Raw genomic sequence first — 25,907 nt, 5'->3', positions numbered from 1 at the left:
AATCAACAAGACATTACCCAGCATACCTTGTGGGCTATAATGCTAATATGCTAATAAGATTGCTAATATAGTTTTGCATGTATATTAGCGTGTAAGCATTCATTTTGATACCCGCGTAGTCCGTGTCTTCCACACATATTGTTAATTGTTAGCACCGTGAGTGAAGCAGGGATTTGGATTGAGCTCCTGTTGTTGTGTACTGCATGAGGAAGGTTTGATGAATAGAATTGCCTTGACAGAGCAGCATAACACTGGCTGGAGTGCAGGCATCCTGATGCACGTCTTGGTTTATTAGCATTTTTATGCTTGGCTAAAGTGAGGAAACCTTGACGATAATCTGAAGCTGCATAATGCATGTGCTAATCCTGTGATTATTCTTAAAGGTCACCTACGTTTCCAGGATGCTGCAGAGAAAATAATGGTACATTTTGTAAAAAGATATGAATCTGCATATTTCATATCATTGGTATTTATTCAATGCATAAATAGAAGTGGAATATCTATTATTATATTTAGTGCAGTTTTTTATTTTTCACTTATGCATTTTCTTCATTACTTGTTATTGTATAATTGCTGATTTAGCGCGTCATCTCGTGGTCAATGTTAGTACTGCAGCAAGAAAACTCCCAAAATCCTAAATTTCCATGATATGCAATGATATTCCATCAATTGCATTAGTCACAATCCTGTTTTTAACCATTTTAATAATACAAATTGAACCCTATGATTCAAACATTTCAACTCAATAACATACTTTCCTTTTTGTTGACTACTGTACGCGACTCAATTTGTCCCTAAATGTATTTTCGATTCTGATTCAGACATTGAAACTTGAAAGAAAAATTATAATTTGATAACAGAAAAAGGCCAAAGGTGAAGGTAAATAGTTATTGTTGAGGTCACGTTATTATTACAAAAAAAAAATCATGCAATTTACCAACTATATTTGAATATTTTTTTGGAGGATTTAATCCTCTAAAAAATGGTGTTCAAGTACAGATAAAACATCAAAACAGCATACTGCTAAAATTACCTTATTTAAAAAAAAAAAAACATATGAGAGAAAGAGAAACACGTTTGCAGCAGTCTTGGCTTTTTAAGAACAATAAAAAAACAGTAAAGAATTCTATGTGGTCTTTCGCCAAAGTAAGCATTTACAGTAGTTAAAGTACAATAAAGTCTGCAAATAAGATTAATATAGGAATATAAGAACAAAAAGAAGGATGGACAGGACACTCTGGAACAAGAAGCGAGGTCCAATTGTCTCGCAGTGAGTCTTTTTGCACTGGCTTTAATGCTTCTACAACTAACAGTTGAAAGGGTGACTGCTTGGCTAATGCCTATCCCGTAGCTGTGGCAGCTTTACCTGTACACCCGACTAACAAAAAGGAGAAATCATACATTAGTTCAAATGGATGGACATTGAAAAAAAAACATTTAGTATAGCTAAAACATCTGGTAAATAGCATCATGAAGTAAGGAGGAATTTCACGAAGAAACGATTTGGTGTAATTTGACCAAAAAAAAAAAAACCTGATATTCTAAAACGGAGTCAACTCTACAGCCGGAGCCAACGTTTGTAGTTAGCGTCTAAACTAAGAAGTCGCCGCCCGTCAGTAGGCAGCGAGGAAGGATACATGAGCAGTACATTCGTTTGAGATTCTAAAGTCTTTAAACTTCAATAACCGTGCAAATATGAGCAGTCCAACTCCCATCTTCAAGTTTTAGGTGAACAGTTGGTCCACTGAATCGCACTTCCTTTTTCTCGATTTACATGTTAGAAAACACCAAAAGACACGGGGGTGGGGGGGGGGGGGTGTTCCGCTGTGGAGGTCCTGCAATAAAATATACAGTTTTAAAAAGTCACAACGTTTAAAATAGCCACTCCGTTTGGAATCCACCCGGTTGGTCCAAAGACGAGCTCATATATCGACTGGCCATGACGAATGCAAATGGTAAAGGCAGCGTGAAAACAAAAAAGGAGTCCAGCATCAGTAGGAGGCCACGTCAGTAGTTCTTCCAAAGTCTGGGAGTAGAAATCTGCTGCTCGGTTGGAAAACAGCCCGGTGATCTTGTGCGCTGATCTTATGTAACAGGCGCCCGGTGAAAGTAAGATGCCTCTGACAAGCCTCGCGTGCATCGGCAAAGAGCTGAGGCAGGCCATTGTTCGGTCGTTTACGAGTTGAGGCATCGGTCACACAGCTCCTTGTAGATGCGTTTGCGAATGCGAGGCATGTCCTCCTGACTGAACAGCAGGGGCTGCTTCACGGAGAGACAACGGCAATACTGGCACATGCAGAAAAAGGAAAAAAAACACAGTCAAATGATAAGTTGGGATGCCATATTGAAAAGAAAACATTTCTCATTCTGTCAGGACGGATGAGGAAATGGCAGGAAAATGAAACATGCACAGATAAAGACAGGAGCAGTAAAGAATAATGTCTCACCTCCAGGACAAAAACGCCACAGTCGCTGTCATTTTTCTGCTGAGGAATACCCTGAGGAGTCAGTGAGTCTCAGTTAGTTCAAGGCAATACGCCTGTACGGTACAGAACGAGGTATTAAATACTACCAGTACTTCTCATACATGCATTTATTTGTGGCAGCCCGCCACTGATAAATTTGGGACCACCTGTTCGCCACTCACATATAAACACATTATAACGGGACCGTCTGTGAGCATTCTAAGCATGCTTCTTCACACACCTCATACATGCCACAACTGCTTGGTTGCGCATTTTATTGCCTTTGTTTGTCAATAAAGTAGGATATCAGATGCACAACGACGGGTCAATCATCTTTGAAATTAGGTTTAAAACACGAGGTCAATCAAAGGTGGTGGAAACGTTACATTGGGTGCTGGTCTAATTCTTCTTCGGCACTCTATATACACACACACAGTTGTACAATTGTGTTTTATGTAGGACCATTCATTCATTCATTTTCTACCTCTTATCCTCAAGGGTCGTGGGGGGCTATGGACAATTTTTTTGGAATGTTTTTGGAATGTGGGAGGAGACCGGAGTACCCAGAGAAAACCCACGGGGAGAACATGCAAACTCCACACAGAGATGGCCAAGGGTGGAATTGAACTCAGGTATCCTAGCTGTGTGGCCTGCGAGCTAACCACTCTATATAGCTCTATATGATTCATTCATTTTCTACCGCTTTTCCTCACGAGGGTGCTGGAGCCTATCCCAGCTGTTTTCGGGCGAGAGGCGGGGTACACCCTGGACTGGTCGCCAGCCAATCACAGGGCGCATATAGACAAACAACCATTCACACTCACATTCATACCTATGGACAATTTGGAGTCGCCAATTAACCTAGCATGTTTTTGGAATGTGGGAGGAAACCCACACATGCATGTGGAGAACATGCAAACTCCACACAGAGAAGGCCGAGGGTGGAATTGAACTCGGGTCTCCTAGCTGTGTGGCCTGCGTGCTAACCACTCTATATATATATATACAGTGAAGAAAATAAGTATTTGAACACCCTGCTATTTTGCTATTTCTCCCACTTAGAAATCATGGAGGGGTCTGAAATTTTCATCGTAGGTGCATGTCCACTGTGAGAGAGATAAACTAAAAAGAAAAATCCAGAAATCACAATGCATGATTTTTTAACAATTTATTTGTGTGATACAGCTGCAAATAAGTATTTGAACACCTGAGAAAATGAATGTTAATATTTGGTACAGTAGCCTTTGTTTGCTATTACAGAGGTCAAACGTTTCCTGTAGTTTTTCACCAGGTTTGCACACACTGCAGGAGGGATCTTGGCCCACTCCTCCACACAGATCTTCTCTAGATCAGTCAGGTTTCTGGGCTGTCGCTGAGAAACACGGAGTTTGAGCTCCCTCCAAAGATTTTCGATTGGGTTCAGGTCTGGAGACTGGCTGGGCCATGCTAGAACCTTGATATGCTTCTTACGGAGCCACTCCTTGGTTTTCCTGGCTGTGTGCTTCGGGTCGTTGTCGTGTTGGAAGACCCAGCCACGACCCATCTTCAATGCTCTGACAGAGGGAAGGAGGTTGTTCCCCAAAATCTCACAATACACGGCCCCAGTCATCCTCTCTTTAATGCAGTGCACTCGTCCTGTCCCATGTGCAGAAAAACACCCCCAAAGCATGATGCTACCACCCCCATGCTTCACAGTAGGGATGGTGTTCTTCGGATTGTACTCTTCATTCTTCTTCCTCCAAACACGCTTATTGGAATTATGACCAAAAAGTTCTATTTTGGTCTCATCTGACCATAAAACTTTCTCCCATGACTCCTCTGTATCATCCAAATGGTCATATGCAAACTTAAGACGGGCCTTGACATGTGCTGGTTTAAGCAGGGGAACCTTTCGTGCCATGCATGATTTCACATCATGACGTCTTAGTGTATTACCTACAGTAACCTTGGAAACGGTGGTCCCAGCTCTTTTCAGGTCATTGACCAAGTCCTGTCGTGTAGTTCTGGGCTGATTCCTCACCTTTCTTAGAATCATTGAGACCCCACGAGGTGATATCTTGCATGGGGCTCCACTCCGATTGAGATTGACCGTCATGTTTAGCTTCTTCCATTTTCTAATGATAGCTCCAACAGTGGACCTTTTTTCACCAAGCTGCTTGGTAATTGCTCCGTAGCCCTTTCCAGCCTTGTGGAGGTGTACAATTTTGTCTCTGGTGTCTTTGGACAGCTCTTTGGTCTTCGCCATGTTACAAGTTAAAGTCTTACTGATTGTATGGGGTGGACAGGTGTCTTTATGCAGCTAACGACCTCAAACAGGTGCATCTGATTCAGGATGATACATGGAGTGCAGGTGGACTTCTAATGGGCAGACTAACAGGTCTTTCAGGGTCAGAATTCTAGATGATACACAGGTGTTCAAATACTTATTTGCAGCTGTATCACACAAATAAATTGTTAAAAAATCATGCATTGTGATTTCTGGATTTTTCTTTTTAGTTTATCTCTCTCACAGTGGACATGCACCTACGATGAAAATTTCAGACCCCTCCATGATTTCTAAGTGGGAGAAATAGCAAAATAGCAGGGTGTTCAAATACTTATTTTCTTCACTGTATAACCAATATATCACCTCCTTACCTTGATGATGGCAATCTTCCAGCCTTTGAGGAAATCAGTCTGCTTCTTCTCTTGGGCTTCTGACTGAAGATACTTCATTATGTTCTGACAGTGGACCACACAGACACACACATTTCCTCTTAAGATAATATCCCAGTGACAACAATCACAATCAAAAAGAAACAACAATTGCAAAGGGATGACGCTGGTGTAAAATTGCATTCCAATTTCAGAGCTTAGAATTCCCTACAAGTACAGTGTGAAAGGTTTCTCTTGTGGAACCAACAGACGGCACATTTCTGCACCAGTGAAAGCGAAAGAAGCCTCGACGTGAATAACCCCGACCAGAACGACAAATTATCTCGTCACACTTGCTTCAAAAGGAGATCAACATGTGGACTGGAACTCACATCTGTGGTGTGTCGGAAGACGATGCCTTGGCTGTCAAAGTAATTGATGGTCTTGGTTGCCATGGTGACAGTGACAAGAGACCAATGGATTTCTAAGTGTATGGGAAAGAGCAGTAGCCATTTGGAGAACAAATCCACCTGGAATTGTTCCAGAAAAGAAAAAATGATTAAGGCATGACTGAAACACCGTCGGCGTTCATTCATAATGTAAGACATCATCAATCTCACTTTTTTGGTCCATCTCTTTACACCTTCGTAACCCTTGGCGACCAACTGCTTATGGAAGAAACTGTTGAAAAAGTGAACCTAGAAAGCAAATATTCAGAAGTGTATAAAAAGGTGTTTGCAATGGTATAGTACAGGGGTGGGCAAACTTTTTGACTCGCGGGCCGCATTGATATGACAAAATTTACGGGGGGGGGGGGGGGGGGGCAGACTATATATTTTACACGTAACAGTCCACCTGCTATTATTGTATCTGTAAAATTGTCATGCAATCTGCTATTATTATTTATTATTTTATATTTATATTTAAATATTTTAAAAATAATAAAATATTATAATAATTACAAAATTAAAATAATAATTATTATATTATTATTATGTAAAATATGCAAATATAACACTAATATTATATATAATTAATAGAATAATTAGCATTAATATAATAATTATAATAATAATAATTATTATTATTGTTATTATTATTATTATTATGTGCTTGTGTCCCTTTTTTCAGGAGCACTTTGTAAACAACAGACCATGTCAAAAAACGAAATTGATAAAACCACCAAAAGGTTGGCTCAGGCCATGATGCCAGGTTGTATGTTGAGTTTAAATTAAATACTTTGGAAAGATTGGGCGGGCCGTATTCAAACACTTGGCGGGCCGGATGTGGCCCCCGGGCCGTAGTTTGCCCACCCCTGGTATAGTATATTGAAACTTTGTTACATAAACATTGGTGAATTATAACCTCCTTTCTAAGTTCTGTACAAATCTTCCTTTTAATCCCTGAAGTCACCTTCACAGAATTTTACTTACTTTCTGCTGTGTTGCTTCCATAATCAATTCTCCATATGTGTTGATAATCTGAGAAATATGACACAAAGAAGAAAAACATTAAAAACATATTTAATGATCACAGTGTAGACAATAAAATCAAATTTTGAAGTTAGTTTGTTAGCTATGAAACAACTCACGATGCTGTTTTTTTTTTCGTTTTCAACTTAAGTGTTAAGTTGCTGTGTGATGAATGTAGTGTTATCAGTAAGTATAAAATTTCCAATGGGTTAACAAGCTTGTTGCGAGTGCCAAGGATTTCCTCACCGACTCATGAGCGGCACAGTATTTGAATAATTAATAATAGTTCTGAAGTAAAGATGTTAAAAGATTAGAATATAGCCATAGGTTAGCCGCACCGCTGTATAAAACGCAGAGTTCAAAGCTTAAGAAAACAATGTAGCAGCTTATCCACCAGACTTTACAGTACTGAAAGTGCTGTACCATGTCAAGATAACTCCATGCAGATCTCCAGCTGTCCTTACCTGGTCATTTATCCAGTTCTGTTCTTCCAGCGTGCTAAGGTCTTCCAGGCTCAATGTGTGTTTGTTATACATGACCATGAAGCCAGCAACGGGAGCTGAGGCGAGTGCTGCCCTGTACCGCTTCATCTCTCCCTGGATGTTCAGGGCCCTAAAAGGAAACACGTTAAGATGTGAGCAGGGCGGTGGACTTCATTAATCATTTCACATATAAAACATGCATGTTGTGTGCACATGCACTGACTTTTTGCTGAGGTCATCACAGTTGCAGTTCTTCTTCAGGAAATCCAAGACATCAGTTTCACTAAGAGGAATAAAACTGCCATATTTAATGTAGAAGCTCTCCAGAAACTCTGAAAAGGACAAATCATTGTCAGAGGGTTAGATTTCCCCACTTCTTGACAAAGTTACATGATTAATTGTGCAGGCATTTATCTGGTTAATTGATATTATAAGAGAACAAAATGCCAACATGCCCCTTTAACCTTCCTCTTGTGTTAGGGTCGACCCGTTTTACATTTTAATGCATAAAAAGAATCACATAATATTTCTTTATTGCATCAAGGCTTTTTGACTTTGTCAGGAAACTCTATTTCAACAAAAACAAATTTTACTAAATTTTAAAACGGTCTGGTTGAAATTATGACCACTGTATTGTTAGGGTCGGTTTTGACCCAATTATAATAATATGACTATTAAGCAATATTTTGAGCCAAAACTGTAATCAGAAGTGTACAATTATCCAACACAATAACAACCAGCTCCTCTTCTCATCATGTAAGCTTCAGGGGATTCTCATTTTGACCGCTTTTCCAGTATACCAGCAGAAAAACAATGTCCAGAAATGTGAGATGAATTCACTCATTTGAGTGGCTGATTTCACATTTACACTTTGGATCATGGAAAAAAATGATAAGAAGTACAGTGAACCAAGATCTGGACCACATTTCTGGTGACAATGAGGGCGAGGACAGACCAGCATAGCCATTGAGATGAGCAGGAGGACAACTTGGAGTATGATCCAGAAGACACGGTTGCTGGTGGTGAAGCTGTTCTATATCCCTCAGTAATATCCATGTAACAAAAGAACCTTCAATTTATTAATATGATTCTTTTGAGGTTCATTTGTCCATTTTTGGAAATTGAAATCGAGGGGTATAGTGACAAAAAAGGCCTACACCAAAAGTATTAAAACCAACATTTTCATGGATGAGGAAGCGTAAGAAGGTAACCAAGAGATGAGAAGCAAATTTGATGGTAACTTGTTTTTTTAGTGTATTTTATAGCTGATTTAATACATGGGTCAAAACCGACCCGTTAACATAAGAGGTGATACCAGAAAGCTAACACAAAAGAAAGGTTAAAAATTTGAAATCTGTAATGAAATAACAGAACTTATATAATGTAAAACTGTTTTTGATTAAATGGAAAAACATAATCTGCCTGGGCTCCAAAACATATCTTACCATGAACGAAATGAATAAGTCGCTCCAGGTCATCGCCATCCATCTCTTGTGCATTTGGTTCCTCTGTCAGATCTTGACTGGCTTCTTCCGCTTTCTCCCAGGTTCCAGTCTGACAGTACAACCTGTGGTCTCTTAGGGCATAGCTGTGTACACTGCTGCACAAGGCAATAGGACCACGGTATGAGGAAGAAACCACAGCTGAATTTGCAGCGTCCGTGTCCATGGGTGTGGATGTGTGGTCGTGGTCTGTGGGTGAGTTGGCGTTTCCGTTGGACAGAGCTGGTGATAAACATACCGTCCTCTCAGTATCCAGCTCTACCTGGTTCTCCGAGTTGTGATTGGGAAGACTTCCTGGCCCTGAAGGAAAGGTGGGCTCCCTGGATGAGGAAAGTGTTGCATTTCCTGGTTCAGTCATGTGGGTTATGTCCTCAAGTGACTCGCCTTCAGCTTCTGATTCAGACAAACTTATTTCATCTCCATTTCCCATCGGTGAAATGTCCAACGTGCAGCTCGTCTGCTCTTCATGCAACGTCAACTCCGATGCAGAGGGGGCCTCTTGAGAATTAACGATAATGTCCTCAACACCTTGTTTGATCACTTTTCCTTTTGATGCTAATGGACCTGCCATCCTTCCCCTGCCCCGTTTAACTCTCCCTCTTACAAACACCTTACCTCTGTCAGTCATTCCCGGGAAACGCAGCTGTCCAATGTCCAAAACTTCCCCAACTCTTTTCCGTTCTGTTTCAGCAACAGCTGAAATGACCGTCAACATGTTGTCCTTCTTCAGCACAACACAGTTTGTTACCGGGTCATCCAGGCGACTGACAGTGACATTTGAAGGAGAAGCAGTCTCAGGCGATTTATTTGGTAGTTTAATGTCATTTTGAACCTCGGCTTCACTTAATTCTTCCTCTATCAGGTCAAAGTCTTTAATTGTCATCACCTCGTCCTCGCCTTTCCTTTTTGGGGTATCTGGATGGTTACTTCCAGCACCCCTTCCTCTGCCTCGCCCCCTTCCCCTCCCTCTTCCTCTGCCGGAAGGTGTGAGAGTGTGCCCTTTGCTATTGGAGCCACAACAGTCACAGGCCTTAGGGACTCTTTTTCTGCCTGATGTGCGGCCATTGATTGTGCCCTGAGTGGGAGTTGTTGACTGTGTAGAAGACGGCTCCGATGCTGGACTTGAATTACCTTTCAGTTCTATTAGCGGGGTTACAACCGTGGGCTCATTTTCCTCAGGAGTCCGAGTAGACGGCTGGGAGACATCTGAAATGGAGGTAACATCTAACCCATCTGAGGCAAGCTTAGCTGCCTTATGAGAGAGGTCCTTCTCGGTATCTTTCAGAGGCAGCACTAAAGGCGGTGTTTCTTGCTCAGGAGGTGCTGCCTCAGATATATTAACTGCTGAAATAGATGTTGTTTTCATTGGGGAAGCAGAGTTGCTGTGAACCATGGCGTCCTCCTTTGGCACTTTAAACCCATCCCCCAAGACGCCACTTCACACTCCGATCCCCTCTTCCCTATTGGCCGGTTGCGTCTTCTATGTCTTCCCAAGAAATGTTACAGGTGGAACAGATGACAAATAGGGATTACTGAAAGTTGCTCAAATGTAGCTACCATCAGCAACTTCCACCATCAGCTTCTAATAAGAAAAAAAAGAAGCAATTGTGACGTTCAGGAGCAAAAGAGTGAAAATCAGGCCGTGAAACCAACAATAAGATTACAGTCGCATATGAACATTGGTTTTGATGATGCAGACTCTCAAAGTACGCAATATACGTGTAAAATACGCGGTCAAGATAAAATAAATGCTAGCAAAAAGAAAACCAGAGTTCGAAGTTCGGATGCCATATTGAAGAGAAAACTTTTCAGTGCTTGAAAGGTTTAATTTAGGCCCAGAATACGTAAAATGTGCTTAAATATGGATATGTTTGACTAATAACAGGCCGTAGTCAACCTAGAAACAGCGATAATTAATTAATTTTGAAAAAACGCGGTGGAGTGAAGCAAAGGTTTTTGGAGAGGGAAAGCTCAAGACCAAATTGAAGCCATTTATTACGTATAAATATATTTACAACATACTACCATTTACTAACACGGTGCTGCATTAAAATGGTTTACAGCTAAACAAGTACATTATAAGTCTCAAAGGACAATTTTAAGAGAGGTAAATTACAAGCAGTGTACTCCCGTCCCAGGTTCCACTACAATAAAATCCACTGGTCACATCAGTGATGACATTAATGTGCTAACGTGACGATGCATACGTTGTTATTTACTTATCTTTCAAGACACAGCATGAATTATCTATTCATCTGCGAGCGAGTATGTTATTTCGGGCTCGTTCAAATAAGTTAGTTGTGATCCTGAAGCTAACTGAGTTAGCTAGCTCTCAGCCTAAACAGAGACACGGAATCGAGAGGGCAAAGATTAACTTTTGAGTGGGAACTTTTAATTCTTAATATACACACGATAAACGCTTAGAGAGAAAGTACAAAAGAAACATTCGTGAACATTACCTCGTTATTGGGATGGAAACAGTTTTGTCTAGCCATAATCGAGGATACAGGCGTCAAACTGTGGGCGCTCGTTGATGACGTCACGACGCGTACGTCATCTTCGTCTCTTTCCGTGGACCCACGCGAACTAAGCTTCTTATTCCTTGTGTTGACTCTACTCACCTGCTGTAATTGTAACTCAACTTAGATATGGTTTATATAGTATATATTTTTAACCAAAATATAACAAAATCAATCAAATTAAACCTCATTATTATATATTTTTTCTTGGTTGCTCTTAATATAGCTATAATATAGATGTGTTGCTCTTAATATTTAAAAAGAACAAAAATCTTAACTTTAAGAGGGATTAATCTACTAGTAATTGCTACTAACTCATCGAATTTGGATGCGGTTACAAAAGATATATTTCTTCCTTCGTAAAAGAGAAATTGAAGAAAAGCACTATTATTTAATGATTATTTAATATTAATTTAGCATGTACGAGCACTTAATTTACTATTGTTATGCTTTATTTACTTTAAAAATATAATTAGTTATAGTAGTTAATTTTTTAATACCACTGCTCACAAAGCTCATTAACACACACGGTATCTGAACATTTAATTACAAAAACAAAGACGGAAAAAAAATAAATACAACAATTGATGCATATAATAAAATATGCACAGAATTAAAGTAAATGGGGGGAAAAAAACAGAAAAAAGGGCAACATGAAGGGTAATTTAACATAAACATTCTTAAACATTTAAATCCTCTTTCTTCCACAAGCACAGATAAAACTGTGGAAAAGTCATGATTAGTGAACAGACCGACAATGTATCAAACACACATTTGAGTACAAAGGTAAAAAAAAAAAAAAAATAGAAATATTTAAAATATACTATATTTGATTTGTTTTCCTCAGCAAAAAGAACTACACACAAGATAATGTTGCAGTCCCTCTGAAATAAACACAATCTATTGCTATACATTTCTATTTGTACATAAGGTCAGTGCTAAATCATTTTCTACATAATATCATACAAAATTGGTGCCAACACCTCCATAAGGGCGTCATTTGGTTCCAGTGAAGTTGAGTGCATACGTCTTCAGTCCAGTAAACATTGGGCTTGGGAGAAGTGTGTTATATATTGTTCTTACAGACTTTACTTTTTAGATTATTTTTCAAAAACGCTGTGTAGCCTGATCCATTAAAAACATTGATGTATACTTAGAAAAGTGATGGACAACAATCAAGGCAAGGGAGGGAGGATACTACATTTTACATTGAAATTAGAACAAATTTTGAATGACATACAAGCTGTTGTTGGCAAAGAAGAAAATAGTGGTGCAGCAGAGTCCTGCAGCACAAGAATCTGAAAGAAAAAAAGTAATAATTCATTCATTTTCTACCGCTTATCCTCACAAGGGTCATGGGGGTGCTGGAGCCTATCCCAGCTGTCTTCAGGCGAGAGGCGGTGTACACTCTGGACTGGTCGCCAGTCAATCACAGGGGCACATATATAGACAAACAACCATTCACACTCACATTCATACCTATGGACAACTTGGAGTCGCTAATTAACCTAGCATGTTTTTGGAATGCCCAAGCGGAGATTTGAACCCAAGTCTTCCTGATCTCCTGACTGTGTGGCCAACATGCTAACCACATATCCACCGTTCAGCCTATGACAACATTCATTGTACATTTCAATATTCACTCCAAAGTGCTGACTAGGGCACACACAAGAAAATTTTTAAAAAATTAGCTATAATTTTTAAAATATTAAAGAGAAAAAAGTTGAGTGGTTAGCGCGCAGGCCACACAGCAAGGAGACCTGAGTTCGATTCCATGCTCGGCCCGTGCATGCGTGCGTTTTCTCCGGGTACTCCGGTTTCCTCCCACATTCCAAAAACATGCTAGGTTAATTAGCGACTCCAAATTGTCCATAGGTATGAATGTGAGTGTGAATGGTTGTTTGTCTATATGTGCCCTGTGATTGGCTGGCGACCAGTCCAGGGTGTACCCCGCCTCAGCTGGGATAAGAACTTTTGAGGATAAGAAAATGAATGAAGAAAAAAAAAATACAAGTGTAAATGTGACTGTAGGGGTGTTAGTTCATGTCGAGAAGGCTCTACTAATAAATGTGTTATTTTCTGTTATCATGTTTACTATATCAGGTAATACAAGTGTAAAAGTGACTGTAGGGATGTTAGATCATGTCTAGAAGGGTCTGCCTTTCGGACTAAAGACAGCTGGGATAGGCTCCAGCATATCTGTGACCCTAGTGAGGATAAATGGCATGGATACAAAAATATTTTTCAGGATGTTGCCCTGAGTTAATAAACGTATCTAAAGAAAAAACTACCTCACAGTGCCGTGTCATTCGCAGGAGTGTTAAACGTCTTGGAGACTGCAGCACCTTTGCTGCCCCCTGTTGTTAGAACCTGAAGCTGCACCTGGTAAACACTGTCTCTCTGGAGGCCCCCAACAATCACTGCCCGTTGAGACTGAAATTAAGTAGACAACGGAGGAATTAAAAGATGGAAACTATAACAAATATTAAAAAAAATATGATTTCGGCCTCACCGGTGCAACCGTCTGTGTCTGAGAGATAAGCGTGTCCTCTCGTTTTGCTCCCAGGGTGACACCCGACTGCAGTGTCCAAGTGAACTGGAACCCCTCAACGTCTGCCATGTCCAGTGCATGCTGGGATACCCTCCAGCGAAACACTGCCAGCAGCGTACCATTGACTTGATGAAAATCTGCTGTTAGCCGCTCAGGACGTAGTACCACCTTTCTGCCTGCTGGGGGGCGCTCTGACATAAAAGGACAGAAAACATTCACCTTTTAAAATAAAACCCTCAATTATATAAAAACACTATTTATATAAAAACATTAATGGTACCTTCAGTGTTGCAAGGTAAAACCTTGCCTCCTTTGACCTGAATGGAGGAGCAAGTTGGGGTTGTAACCCAGGCAACAGCCTCTGATCCAGGATCAGTCTTCATTGCCACAGCTATCCAGTACTTACAGGCAAACAGTAGGCCCCTGATGGTGTAATGGGTACCCTGGAGGGAGAAAAGATGTCAACATTTGTGAGAGACCCAGTGTTTTACGTGACATATTACCTGTGTTTTTCTTTTGGGAACCAAATATAATATTAATTTAATCTTGGAATAAAAACCACTTGCAAACAATTTGCACTTGGCAGCTACGTATTTGGGCACCATCAAAGAGTGAAAGATGATGTCATGGTTTAAATTATACACTTCAGCGAACAAATATCACTTTCAATGACCTCAACAAATTGCACACAGGACAATTATACTTATCAACTATGACAGCTTGAATTAAGAGGTCACCGCTGGGACACCACTCACAAGTTTTTTTTTGTACACACACAAAAAAAATCATGTGGTGTGGGCATTGTGTGTCTTTCACGTTCTACATGTGTGGGTTTTCTCTCCGGGTACTCTGGCTTCCTCCCACATGGCAGCATGTTAGGTTCATTTGGGAACCTACAGTGAAAGTAAGGGGCGTCCAAACTTTTTCCACCGAAGGCAGCATACTGAAGAATGAAAGAAATTGCTATTTTTAAGTTTTGTGAGATTAAAAAAAAGTGTCTTATTAGTACAAACTAAAATGTTTATTTGGAATTTTACAAACTATATACCGTCATATATACCGGGGTGCTGGAGCCTATCCCAGCTGTCTTCGGGCGAGAGGCGGGGTACACCCTGGACTGGTCGCCAGCCAATCACAGATATACCATTATAAATATTTGTATATTTTCTTCTCATAATATTATGATTGGGCGGTACGGTGGTCTAGTGGTTGGCGCGCAGACTTCACAGCTAGGAGACCAGGGTTCAATTCCCACCCTCGGCCATCTCTGTGTGGAGTTTGCATGTTCTCCCCGTGCATGCGTGGGTTTTCTCCGGGTACTCCGGTTTCCTCCCACATTCCAAAAACATGCTAGGTTAATTAGCGACTCCAAATTGTCCATAGGTATGAATGTGAGTGTGAATGGTTGTTTGTCTATATCTGCCCTGTGATTGGCTGGCCACCAGTCCAGGTTGTACTCCGCCTCTTGCCCGAAGACAGCTGGGATAGGCTCCAGCACCCCCCGCGACCCTCGTGAGGAAAAAGCGGTAGAAAATGAATGAATGAATGAATATTATGATTTATTCCCGTAATATTCTAACTTTGTATTGTGACTTTTTTCTCGTTAGAATACAGCTTTTTTTCTCTAAAAACTTCTATTTCAAGTTTTTTCTTGTAAATTTTCTTCTTGAAATTATGACTTTACTCTAGAGATATCCGATAATTATCGGTGCCGATCATTATCGGCCGATATCAGCATAAAAATGCAATATTGGTTGATATCGGAATCAGATTATTTCCCAATCATTATCCTCACTAGGGTCAAAAGGGTGCTGGAGCCTATCCCAGCTGTCTTCGGGCAAGAGGCGGGGTACACCCTGGACTGGAGTACCCGGAGAAAACCCATGCATGCACGGGGAGAACATGCAGACTCTGAAAAAAAAAAACAAACTAGGATGGAATTGAACTCGGGTCTCCTCGCTGTGAGGCCTTTAAGCTTTATTCCCACAAGATTATATTTTTTTCCCACAAATTTCCCACAAACCTCATTTGTTTAAATATTTCAACTTCGTGCTACTAAAATGATATTATTTTTCCTCATAATGTTACAATGTTATTCATTCATTCATTCATTCATTTTCTACCGCTTTTCCTCACGAGGGTCGCGGGGGTGCTGGAGCCTATCCCAGCTGTCTTTGGGCGAGAGGCACGGTACACCCTGGACTGGTCGCCAGCCAATCACAGGGCACATATAGACAAACAACCATTCACACTCACATTCATACCTATGGACAATTTGGAGTCGCTAATTAACCTAGCATGTTTTTGGAATGTGGGAGGAAACCGGAGGGGAGAACACACAGAGATGCTCGAGGGTGGAATTGAACCCTGGTGTCCTAGCTGTGAGGTCTGCGCACTAACCACTAGACCACCGTGCCACTACAATGTTATTCATGTAAAATTAAAATATTTTTTACTTTATTATTGTGAAATTACTGCACATTAAAAAAAATGTGCTGTTTTTTTCTTGTTAAATTATATATTTTCAGAATACAAAAACAGCTGCGGGCCACAAATGGTCCCAGGGCTGCACTTTGGCCACCCATGTGTATATAACTGTGAAGAGATGTCTATATGTTCCCGGTCGGTGTTCAGTGTCTGTTCAAACGACACATTTCAATAGAAGCAAAGAAATGTGAGCCAGACATGATGAGAAAAGCGATGTCGGACAAAGTGTTGATGCCTGAGAGACATGGTTACACAAACACAGAAGATGGGGGGGGGGGGTCCATTATGAAAAATGAATTATGGTGCTGAAACCCAACCTGCCATTCACACATAAGCAACAATATGCAACACTTTCAAGGCGTTGTGACACATCATTAATCAGCCAGGAGAGGTCTTACCTGCACACTCGCTGTGCCCTCGGTGCCTGTGACATTAGCACCGCAGGTATGTGGACGCCACCGCAAAATGTATGCGCCGGGGTGACGATGTCTGGCTGCAATACAACAAAACAAAAGAGCCGTCAGGGCAAGCATACTGTAAGTGAGCAGGAGCAAGACCAACATGTTCAAATCCTGTTTTTGTACCCATATTTTCTATGTCCTTTTATTGTCCGGATGCCAAAATCTACACAAGAGAAAGAGAGGAGCGCACCTCTCAGGCTACATTTTTGTCCCAGTCTGAGGTCATCCGGCCTTTCTTGCCATATTTTTAATACAATCTTTTTTCATTCAAGGTCAATGTTCTTTAACAAACATGGAAGAATTACTCATAAAACATAGAACATGATGCACATTATGAGCCTCACAATCTGCTAATGTTATCCATCTAAGTAAAAGTAATGTTTAGTCATTTTTTTTGGCCATTAACACACATTTTAAAGCTTACACCATGGACTTATGGTTCTACCATATCTTACTTATTGTGTGGAAATATGGGTTAATAACTATAAAAGCAAAAAAAAAAAAATCACTTGCTAAATGTACTGCAAAAAAGGTCAGTAAGGATAATTCATAATGCCGCCTACAGAGAACATACTAACTCCTTATTTCTAAAATCACAAATACTTCAACTTGCTGATATAGTTCATGTTCAAACAGCTAAATTAGCTAAAATTAGCTAAAAATGTCATCCAATACTTCTCTACAAGAGAGGAGAAATATGATCTCAGGGAAGAACTACATTTGAAACACTTCTATGCTAGGACTTAGCATTTCAGTATGTGGAATCAAACATATCACCTCGTACTTCGGTATGAGGTACATTATTTTAAAAAAACCAAAAAAAAAACCTTAAACTGTATTATGGAAAGCAGGAAGTGAACAAATGTAACAGATACTGATTGTAAAAGTACCAAATGGAGGGGTAGGATTTAATAAGCTTTGCTTCTTCCTACTCCTTTTGGACATGTGGAACTGTGAACTGATTATGTGATGCATTCAATTGTAATCTGATGCATGTTCAAATGAAATAAAACCATTACCATTACCATTACCATTACCATAATATAACTTCATCTCAACACAAAACAAAGTCATAATATCATGCTGTTACAATGTTTTGGGAGTTAATTTTTAATTTTAACTCCCTTTTTTAATTTTAATTTTTTTCTTTTATTTTTGTCTTGTGTGTTTCTAAAGCAACCCACCATGGTTAGACCTCTTCCAGAACACCTTCACCTGCAGCTGACCGCTATGATAATGGGGGGCGGCAACCTCCAATCGAAGTTCACTGGGAACGATCGAGTCAAGAGGGGATTCGGCGTGAGCGGGAGGAGATAAAATAGGAAGGTCAGGAGAAGATGGGGAAGAAGATGAGACCGAAGGAGGCAAGGGCAGTGATGGAGATGATGAGGAAGATCTGAAGGGGAGCTCATTGGAGAAGTCTTCTTTGGTGGAATCTAATGGACAGGGAGGACAAAATAAGTCGAATGCATGAGTGACTCATTTAATGAAGCTGAAAAATTATTTTATTTTGCAGGTTTGCTGATAAAACATTACACATAAATTACACATTTTATTGTATTATCACCATCACAAAGTACTATCTGACCTTTTAAAAACTGCGTACAGGATTACCGTTACATATGAAATGGTTGCTGTGCAGTTGCATAATTGAGCTGCAGCTGGCTTCCATCCTGACAGGTCACCTATAAATACCCACGTTGCCTGGGCGACTATTACCTTGCCACTTTCCACACTCTACATGTGCCAGTGGGTTTAAAAAAAAAAAAAAAAACGACTAAAGTTTGCTGACAAATTCAGCAGATATCATAAACTCAATTATGTATGACTCAGTTGAAAAATGCAATAATTAATGGCATGAAAATGTTATTAAATGTTGAAAAATATCAGCTCGGTGAAGTGGGGCTTTGTGTAAAAACTGGCACACTGTATCACAGGTGTTTTGTGTTGCGTTTTTGGTTTATGCATACAATTTTACACCTGCTCTTTTTTCATTTGCTGACAATTCTGGCCAATTTTTTGAGCGTATTGGAGCGCTGGTCAGTTTTTTTAGCTTGCAAGTGTTTTTTTTATTGTGTCTTTTTGCTATATTTCTAAATTTTTCCTGTTTTACAATGTGAAGTGGGCTGCAAATGGCCCCCATGTGTGGACACAAGAGCTGGGTTAAACGATTATGTTTGTAATCGATTAATCTAGAAATTTGTTTTTCGATGCATCAATTAATCTAAAGATTCATTTTCAAATCCGATTTGATTCGATTTCAATTCGACTATCGATTATCTCCCCATAATTTGACCTATATAGAAATTAATTCCAATTTATCTCCATGAATAAAATCAATATATTTTTATGAACAAGTTCAAAACTGCCTCACAGCTAGAAGACCAGAGTTCAATTCCACCCACTCTCTATGTGGAGTTTGCATGGTACTCCGGTTTCCTCCCACATTCCAAAAACATGCTAGGTTAATTAGCGACTCCAAATTGTCCATAGGTATGAATGTGAGTGTGAATGGTTGTTTGTCTATATGTGCCCTGTGATTGGCTGGCGACCGGTTCAGGGTGTACCCCGCCTCTCGCCCAAAAGACAGCTGGGATAGGCTCCAGCACCTTTGTGAGGATAAGCGGTAGTGAATGAATGAATGAAAGTTCAAACCTGAATTGTATTGAACAATACAACAATAAAGTGCACAATGGAATCTTATAATAACAAAAATAAGATATTAAACTTTTTTCAATAAATAAAACTATTTATTGAAAAATACATTTTAATAAAATAAATAAATAAAATGTAATAAATATTTATTAAAAAATACAATCTGAATCACGGTGTCTTATCTTCCAAACAAGCAGCTCCCGGGTGCTGGTGCATCACGGTAGTGCTTTTATGGTACGCTTTCTCCATTTTGCACAGGTCATAGACCACCGAATCGTTACCTTTAAGTGTAAAAGTACTCACATACTTTTGACATCTTATTGTGAGATCTTCTCTTCTCCTTGGACTTGATGCGATTTGATGCTGTGGCGGTTTCAGCCATTTTTTTTTAATTCAGAATGACGGCGTATCGACACAACGTATTTTTTGCGTCTACATCATCAATGAGTATGTTTTGTTGTGTTTACCTTTATAAGACACTGTAGTAAAGACAATGTGGGCTCGTGGGCTCTTCAATCTCTTCGGACCCCAGTAGGCCACCGACTGAACAGACAGGAAGTAGGAAGTGGCAGGAAGAAGACCATGTAGCGACAGTTCACACTGAGCCTGTAACATAACATTAAAATGGAAAGATAATAATAATAAAAAAAAAATCCACTGAATCTCCGATTCGTCACTATTTAAGTCTGCTCCAATGTTGTTTCAGGTTCTTAGCCGGGTGTCCTGTGGAAATCACGCCAAATGTATGCGGCTTCAAAAACCACCACAATGTCAGTTTTTTTATTCATTATTGTCAGTTTTGTCCTCCTATAACTCAAAGATGTGTGCCCTCCCTTTTGACTGACAGGCGAGACATGTTCTGCATTAGCCTGATGTTTGACTGACAGCCAATCAAATCTGTCTGCCTGTGTGAACCTGAGCCAGCCACAACAAAGAGATGCTTGGACGATAACACAGCTATGTGTGTGTGTGTGTGTGTGTGTGTGACAAAATGTCACAAATGTCAAAAGCAAGTTCCTCGGTGACTAGCAGAGAAAACGAGGTTGAAGTATTTCCAGTACGACCAAGATAGTCAAAACATATGGCTAGTACAGCTGTTTGCGTGCGTGTGTGTACTTGCGACACTCCGAAAGACAAGCCTGGATTTCTATTTTAGTGTTTAATGTCAGGGAATATTATATGAAAGTGACCAACGTATATTCATAACCACTAATTCAGCAGAGCTTCCTTCAATTTTCTTTTTAAACATCAGTTTTAATGCTGCATATCCCACATTGCATAAAATCCGACTTGACATAAATTGCAGTTTCGAAACTATTAAATGTATCATTTTGATAATGAGCACTAGGATGAAGGATGTGCTAAGTGATGCTGCCGTGTCTGTGTGTGTTCAGCTAGCCCAGGGGTGGGCAAACTACGGCCCGGGGGCCACATCCGGCCCGCCAAGTGTTTGAATACGGCCCGCCCAATCTTTCCAAAGTATTTCATTTAAACTCAACATACAACCTGGCATCATGGCCTGAGCCAACCTTTTGATGGTTTTATCAATTTTCGTTTTTTTGACATGGTCTGTTGTTTACAAAGTGCTCCTGAAAAAAGGGACACAAGCACATAATAATAATAATAATTATTATTATTAGATTATTATAATTATTATTAGAACTGTTATGATTATTATAATTATTATATTAATGCTAATTATTATATTAATTATATATAATATTATTGTGATATTTGCATATTTTACATAATAATAATATAATAATTATTATTTTAATTTTATTGTAATTATTATAATATTTTATTATTTTTAAAATATTTAAATATAAATATAAAATAATAAATAATTTTACAAAGAATTTTACAGATACAATAATACCAGGTGGACTGTTACGTGTAAAATATATAGTCTGCCCCCCCCCCGTAAATTTTGTCATATCGATGCGGCCCGCGAGTCAAAAAGTTTGCCCACCCCTGAGCTAGCAGATGCGGCTAAAAGTAAGAAACACTTGTTTAAGACATCTCATTTACATTCCAGGTCTCCCAGCCAAGCAGAACAGAGAACCAGACTAAAGATAAATGGCTCCACCGGGCTCAGTCTGGTATCGCCATCATTACTTAGGATAGCTAAGTCCATATGAGCACACTTGCATTAAAAGCTTGAAACCCTGATGTTTATGTTCCCGTTTGACTTTATATCTTAAAGTGAATGCTCACATTAGCTAAGTGGGTCTAAAGCCCGTGCATGTTATGGTAAGAGATTTATTACGGGACCTCTAAAAGTCAAAGGTTGATCAGAGCAAGACTGTCGGAGAAATAGTCTGCAGCGATCTGGAAAGGAGGATGGATTTTGTCTATAATCAGCATCTCTGGTGAGTCCGACATATTCTATTCATATTTTTAATGTTTTAGTCGTGTCCTTACATGAATATTGAATATTAAATTCTGAACTACTCCAGATGACGTTGTAGTGTAGAGGTTTGTTGATCTGTTAACTGATTCATTCATTCATTTTCTACTGCTTTTTCCACACGAAGGTTGCGGGGGGTGCTGGAGCCTATCCCAGCTGTCTTGGGGCGAGAGGCGTTGTACACCCTGGACTGGTCGCCAGCCAATCACAGGGCACATACGTATAGACAAACAACCATTCACACTCACATTCATACCTTTGGACAATTTGGAGTCGCCAATTAACCTAGAGTGTTTTTGGAATGTGGGAGGAGCCTATCCCAGCTGTCTTGGGGCGAGAGGTGGGGTACACCCTGGACTGGTGGCCAGCCAATCACAGGGTACATATAGACAAACAACCATTCACACTCACATTCATACCTATGGACAATTTGGAGTCGCCAATTAACCTAGAGTGTTTTTGGAGTGTGGGAGGAGCCTATCCCAGCTGTCTTGGGGCGAGAGGCGTTGTACACCCTGGACTGGTCGCCAGCCAATCATAGGGCACATATAGACAAACAACCATTCACACTCACATTCATACCTATGGACAATTTGGAGTCGCCAATTAACCTAGCATGTTTTTGGAATGTGGGAGGAGCCTATCCTGGCTGTTTTGGGGCGAGAGGCGGGGTACACCCTGGACTGGTGGCCAGCCAATCACAGGGTACATATAGACAAACAACCATTCACACTCACATTCATACCTATGGACAATTTGGAGTCGCCAATTAACCTAGCATGTTTTTGGAGTGTGGGAGGAGCCTATCCTGGCTGTCTTGGGGCGAGAGGCGGGGTACACCCTGGACTGGTGGCCAGCCAATCACAGGGCACATATAGACAAACAACCATTCACACTCACATTCATACCTATGGACAATTTGGAGTCGCCAATTAACCTAGCATGTTTTTGGAATGTGGGAGGAAACCGGAGTACCCGGACAAAAACCCACGCATACACGGGGAGAACATGCAAACTCCACACAGAGATGGCCGAGGGTGGAATTGAACCCCGGTCTCCTAGCTGCGAGGCCTGTGCGCTAACCACTCTACCGCCGTACCGCCTCCAAACCAACCACTCGCTCCTACATAAAATATGTATTCATACATCTTTTATGTTTTAAGAGGCACAAAGTGATGATGATGCAACTCCACAATAAAAAAGATCATGTTTGGTGCAGTTTAAAGCTGAAAAAACGACCACAAGAGGTGGCAGTAGTGCATTTTATAAGAGCTCGGCGTGCATCTCTCCCATACAAATACATATATGCTCTATAGCAAACCAGGAAGTGAAAAGGTATCTCGCTGTGTAGCGTGAAGGAGGTTATGCATTGAAGGGAAACTTTATCGCATGCACAAATGCACACATCCATCCGGTTCTGTTCCAAATGTGAAAATTCTAAATGCTATATTTGTTAAAAAATAAATATTTTCATGTAACACAGCCATTTGTTGTGTTGTTTATGTTGTGGCACCCTACATTATGTTCTACTACTGATTACTAAAGAATGGAAAAGACAAGAAGCAAAGCATTGAATGAGTTAAAGTTAATGGAAGAAATGTATCTTGGGCATATGGGCGGCCATGTATAAGAAGATAAAGGCTTAACTCGAATTTTTGTTGATTTTTATTAATTATTATTTTATCCCCAAGACACAAAATCCCTCTCTCTTTGAAATGCCCCACCTTGTTTTATTGCGTTTTTGTACATTATTGATGGTTTGTATAATTGCGATGTAATAGTGGCGGTATTAAGAGGTGGATTAAGTTTAAGTCGTCCCTGAAGGCAACAAAGCAAACACATTACTGACTTTATGACTCATAACGCCCAAGGACTCGGGCTTCTCACTGTATTTATATGATTTGTGGCAGCTGTAGTCATTCAATATGTATTTATGTACCACCCATACTTTTAAAAAGAGCTTATAGTCATGACTATTCTCACTCTATCACGAAGATAGATTCTTTGAGTGCTAACTCTCATTTTCTCAATGATAATAAAAATATGACATTGACACAATTATCTAATTAATGTTGGTAAAGGTTGGGAATGTTTCCTTACCCCCTCGGTCACTTTGCTGTTGATTCCCTTTTTACTCTGCTGGTGTGCACGTGGTTGTGTAAAAGTATGTGTATTTGTTGGTTTGTATGTGGTATGTCGAGACGTCCAGGTGACTCTGTAGTTGTGGATTGGTAGGTCTCCCTCCCGAGGGGGGTCCCAGCGTATCAAGACGGCCACAGTGAGCCCACTTCCTCCTGACCTACAGAGAAAGGGCAAGATGTCAAACCATATTATAGCGGAAAAGTCAACAAGTCATTCATTCATTCATTTTCTACCGCTTTTTCCTCACGAGGGTCGCGGGGGGTGCTGGAGCCTATCCCAGCTGTCTTCGGGCGAGAGACGCAGGGTACACCCTGGACTGGTCGCCAGCCAATCACAGGGCACATATAGACAAACAACCATTCACACTCACATTCATACCTATGGACAATTTGCAGTCGCCGATTAACCTAGCATGTTTTTGGAATGTGGGAGGAAACCGGAGTACCCGGAGAAAACCCACGCATGCACGGGGAGAACATGCAAACTCCACATAGAGATGGCCGAGAATGGAATTGAACTTGGGTCTCCTAGCTGTGAAGCCTGTGTGCTAACCACCCGGGCCACTGTGCAGCCCTGGTTCAGTATATTTTTCATCAAAATAGTAGTCATGCCAAAATGTTGTGTTGCTGCTGGATGTTCACAGTATCCGAGTGATACTGTCGTGGGGGTGCTGGCGCCTATCCCAGCTGTATTCGGGCGAGAGACGCAGGGTACACCCTGGACTGGTCGCCAGCCAATCACAGGGCACATAAAGACAAACAACCATTCACACTCACATTCATACCTATGGACAATTTGGAGTCGCCAATTAACCTAGCATGTTTTTGGAATGTGGGAGGAAATCGGATTACCCGGACAAAAACCCACGCACGCACGGTGAGAACATGCAAACTCCACACAGAGATAGCCGAGGGTGGAATTGAACCCTGGTCTCCTAGCTGTGAGGTCTGTGCGCTAACCACTCCACCACCGTGCCGCCTGCAAACCAACCACTTGCTCCTAAAGATGTATTCATACATCTTTTATGTTTTAAGAGGCACATGAGAGAACATGCAAACTCCACATAGAGATGCAGGGAGTGGAATCGAACTTGGAACTCTTAACTGTGTGGCCTGTGAGCTAACCACTCCCACACTGTAAAATGCCAACATGATCTAATTAAGGTGTTTATATGTGTTTTAAAAAGCTGGTTTCAACTGAATTCATGTATTATTTTTAGTGCATGTAAATGTACTGATGGGGGCGTCGGGGGTGGATTTAGGGGGGTCTTCCTGAGGCTTCTATATGGGGTGTACACCCCTGCTCAAGAGTATCAAAGCAGGGATGGGGAGGAAACTACTTTCCATGCTGGTTTTGACACAACACCTACATACACCAGGCCAACTTTTTTAAGAATAGGCTACTGTTGCCCCTATTGTTGGTTTAGGGGCGGGCGGGGGCATTTGAATTTGCTGCCCATTTTTGAAGAATGATATGAATGATGGTCGTAACTTTGGTATTTTTCCTTTTCTTCAGGGTTATGTTTTGTGTGTATGCTGCCTTTTTTTTCTGTTGTGGTTTTTGAATGGTGTCCTTGTCTCTGCATTTTCATTCTATGGTGTTTGTCTATGGTATGTTAGAGGTTTGGAATTTGGTGGTTTGTGCGGTTATGGCCTGTTTTTGTTGATCAAAAATAAAGTTGGAAAAAAAATGAAGTCATTGATGTTGCAGTCAAATTTTTCTTGCTGGTTTGTCAACTGATTTCGTTGTGGTTTTTGTAACACTACACTATCACTGTACGAGCAATGGAGGCTCAAAAATGTTGCATCTTTACTTTTTGCAGTACATATGTGATGAAGCTCTTTTTTTAAACAGTATATTGGAATGATGCAAAGCACAAAAAAAATACATAGCAAATAATGTAAAACACTATTACTATTTTCTAATGTACCTTTCTGTGAGGCGGGACCCCGCTTGTGAAGCCATCCAAACCAGAGTCTGGTTGCTCACTTGGATATTTATCGGAGGTTCTGGAGGTGACGGGTCTGCAGCAAGACAGAGAGAGAAAATGATCATTAAAATAAATCCCCAAAGTTCACACTTAAGACTTTTTATGCATCATGTTATTACATTTTCATTCACCGTCTA

The 25,907-nt window shown here is 40.4% G+C and overlaps 2 protein-coding genes across 2 annotated transcripts in view; both read right to left on the bottom strand.

Moving 5' to 3' along the window:
* Positions 1–1,076: 1,076 nt before the first annotated feature.
* LOC131129444 (uncharacterized) lies at positions 1,077–11,166 on the bottom strand. The gene is made up of 10 exons (XM_058073028.2): positions 11,015–11,166; positions 8,499–10,137; positions 7,277–7,385; positions 7,036–7,183; positions 6,533–6,580; positions 5,720–5,797; positions 5,492–5,629; positions 5,103–5,186; positions 2,448–2,498; positions 1,077–2,286 (listed from the first exon to the last, which is right to left on the bottom strand). The coding sequence occupies exons 2-10, from the start codon at positions 9,946–9,948 to the stop codon at positions 2,176–2,178; spliced, it is 2,217 nt and encodes a 738-aa protein (XP_057929011.2). The 5' UTR covers positions 9,949–10,137; positions 11,015–11,166; the 3' UTR covers positions 1,077–2,175.
* A 448-nt stretch (positions 11,167–11,614) lies between these two features.
* Positions 11,615–25,907, bottom strand: part of anos1b (anosmin 1b) — a 56,752-nt gene continuing 42,459 nt past the window's right edge. The window contains exons 7-15 of the mRNA XM_058074008.2: positions 25,711–25,804; positions 23,739–23,937; positions 19,696–19,834; positions 17,758–18,009; positions 16,511–16,605; positions 13,906–14,068; positions 13,587–13,816; positions 13,366–13,507; positions 11,615–12,372 (exon numbers count right to left, since the gene is read on the bottom strand). Of these exons, the coding sequence (XP_057929991.2) occupies positions 13,367–13,507; positions 13,587–13,816; positions 13,906–14,068; positions 16,511–16,605; positions 17,758–18,009; positions 19,696–19,834; positions 23,739–23,937; positions 25,711–25,804 (1,313 nt within the window). The 3' untranslated portion in view covers positions 11,615–12,372; position 13,366. The remainder of the gene's footprint in view (positions 12,373–13,365; positions 13,508–13,586; positions 13,817–13,905; positions 14,069–16,510; positions 16,606–17,757; positions 18,010–19,695; positions 19,835–23,738; positions 23,938–25,710; positions 25,805–25,907) is intronic.

Source organism: Doryrhamphus excisus, linkage group LG4, assembly GCF_037039965.1.
Source record: "Doryrhamphus excisus strain RoL-2023G ecotype Guam linkage group LG4, RoL_Dexc_Guam_v1.1, whole genome shotgun sequence".
Lineage (NCBI taxonomy): Eukaryota > Metazoa > Chordata > Actinopteri > Syngnathiformes > Syngnathidae > Doryrhamphus > Doryrhamphus excisus.
Note: the sequence above shows the minus strand (reverse complement) of the source record. Positions and strands in the feature narration are given on the sequence as shown.

What these genes read in the sequence shown, in the direction of transcription:
- LOC131129444 (XM_058073028.2), bottom strand. Translation starts at nt 9,948, where the DNA reads ATGGTTCACAGCAACTCTGCTTCCCCAATGAAAACAACATCTATTTCA. An exon ending in ACTTATTCATTTCGTTCATG is followed by an intron (nt 7,386 to 8,498) that starts GTAAGATATGTT and finishes TGTCCTTTTCAG; the next exon opens with AGTTTCTGGAGAGCTTCTAC. An exon ending in AGAACTGGATAAATGACCAG is followed by an intron (nt 6,581 to 7,035) that starts GTAAGGACAGCT and finishes CATATTTCTCAG; the next exon opens with ATTATCAACACATATGGAGA.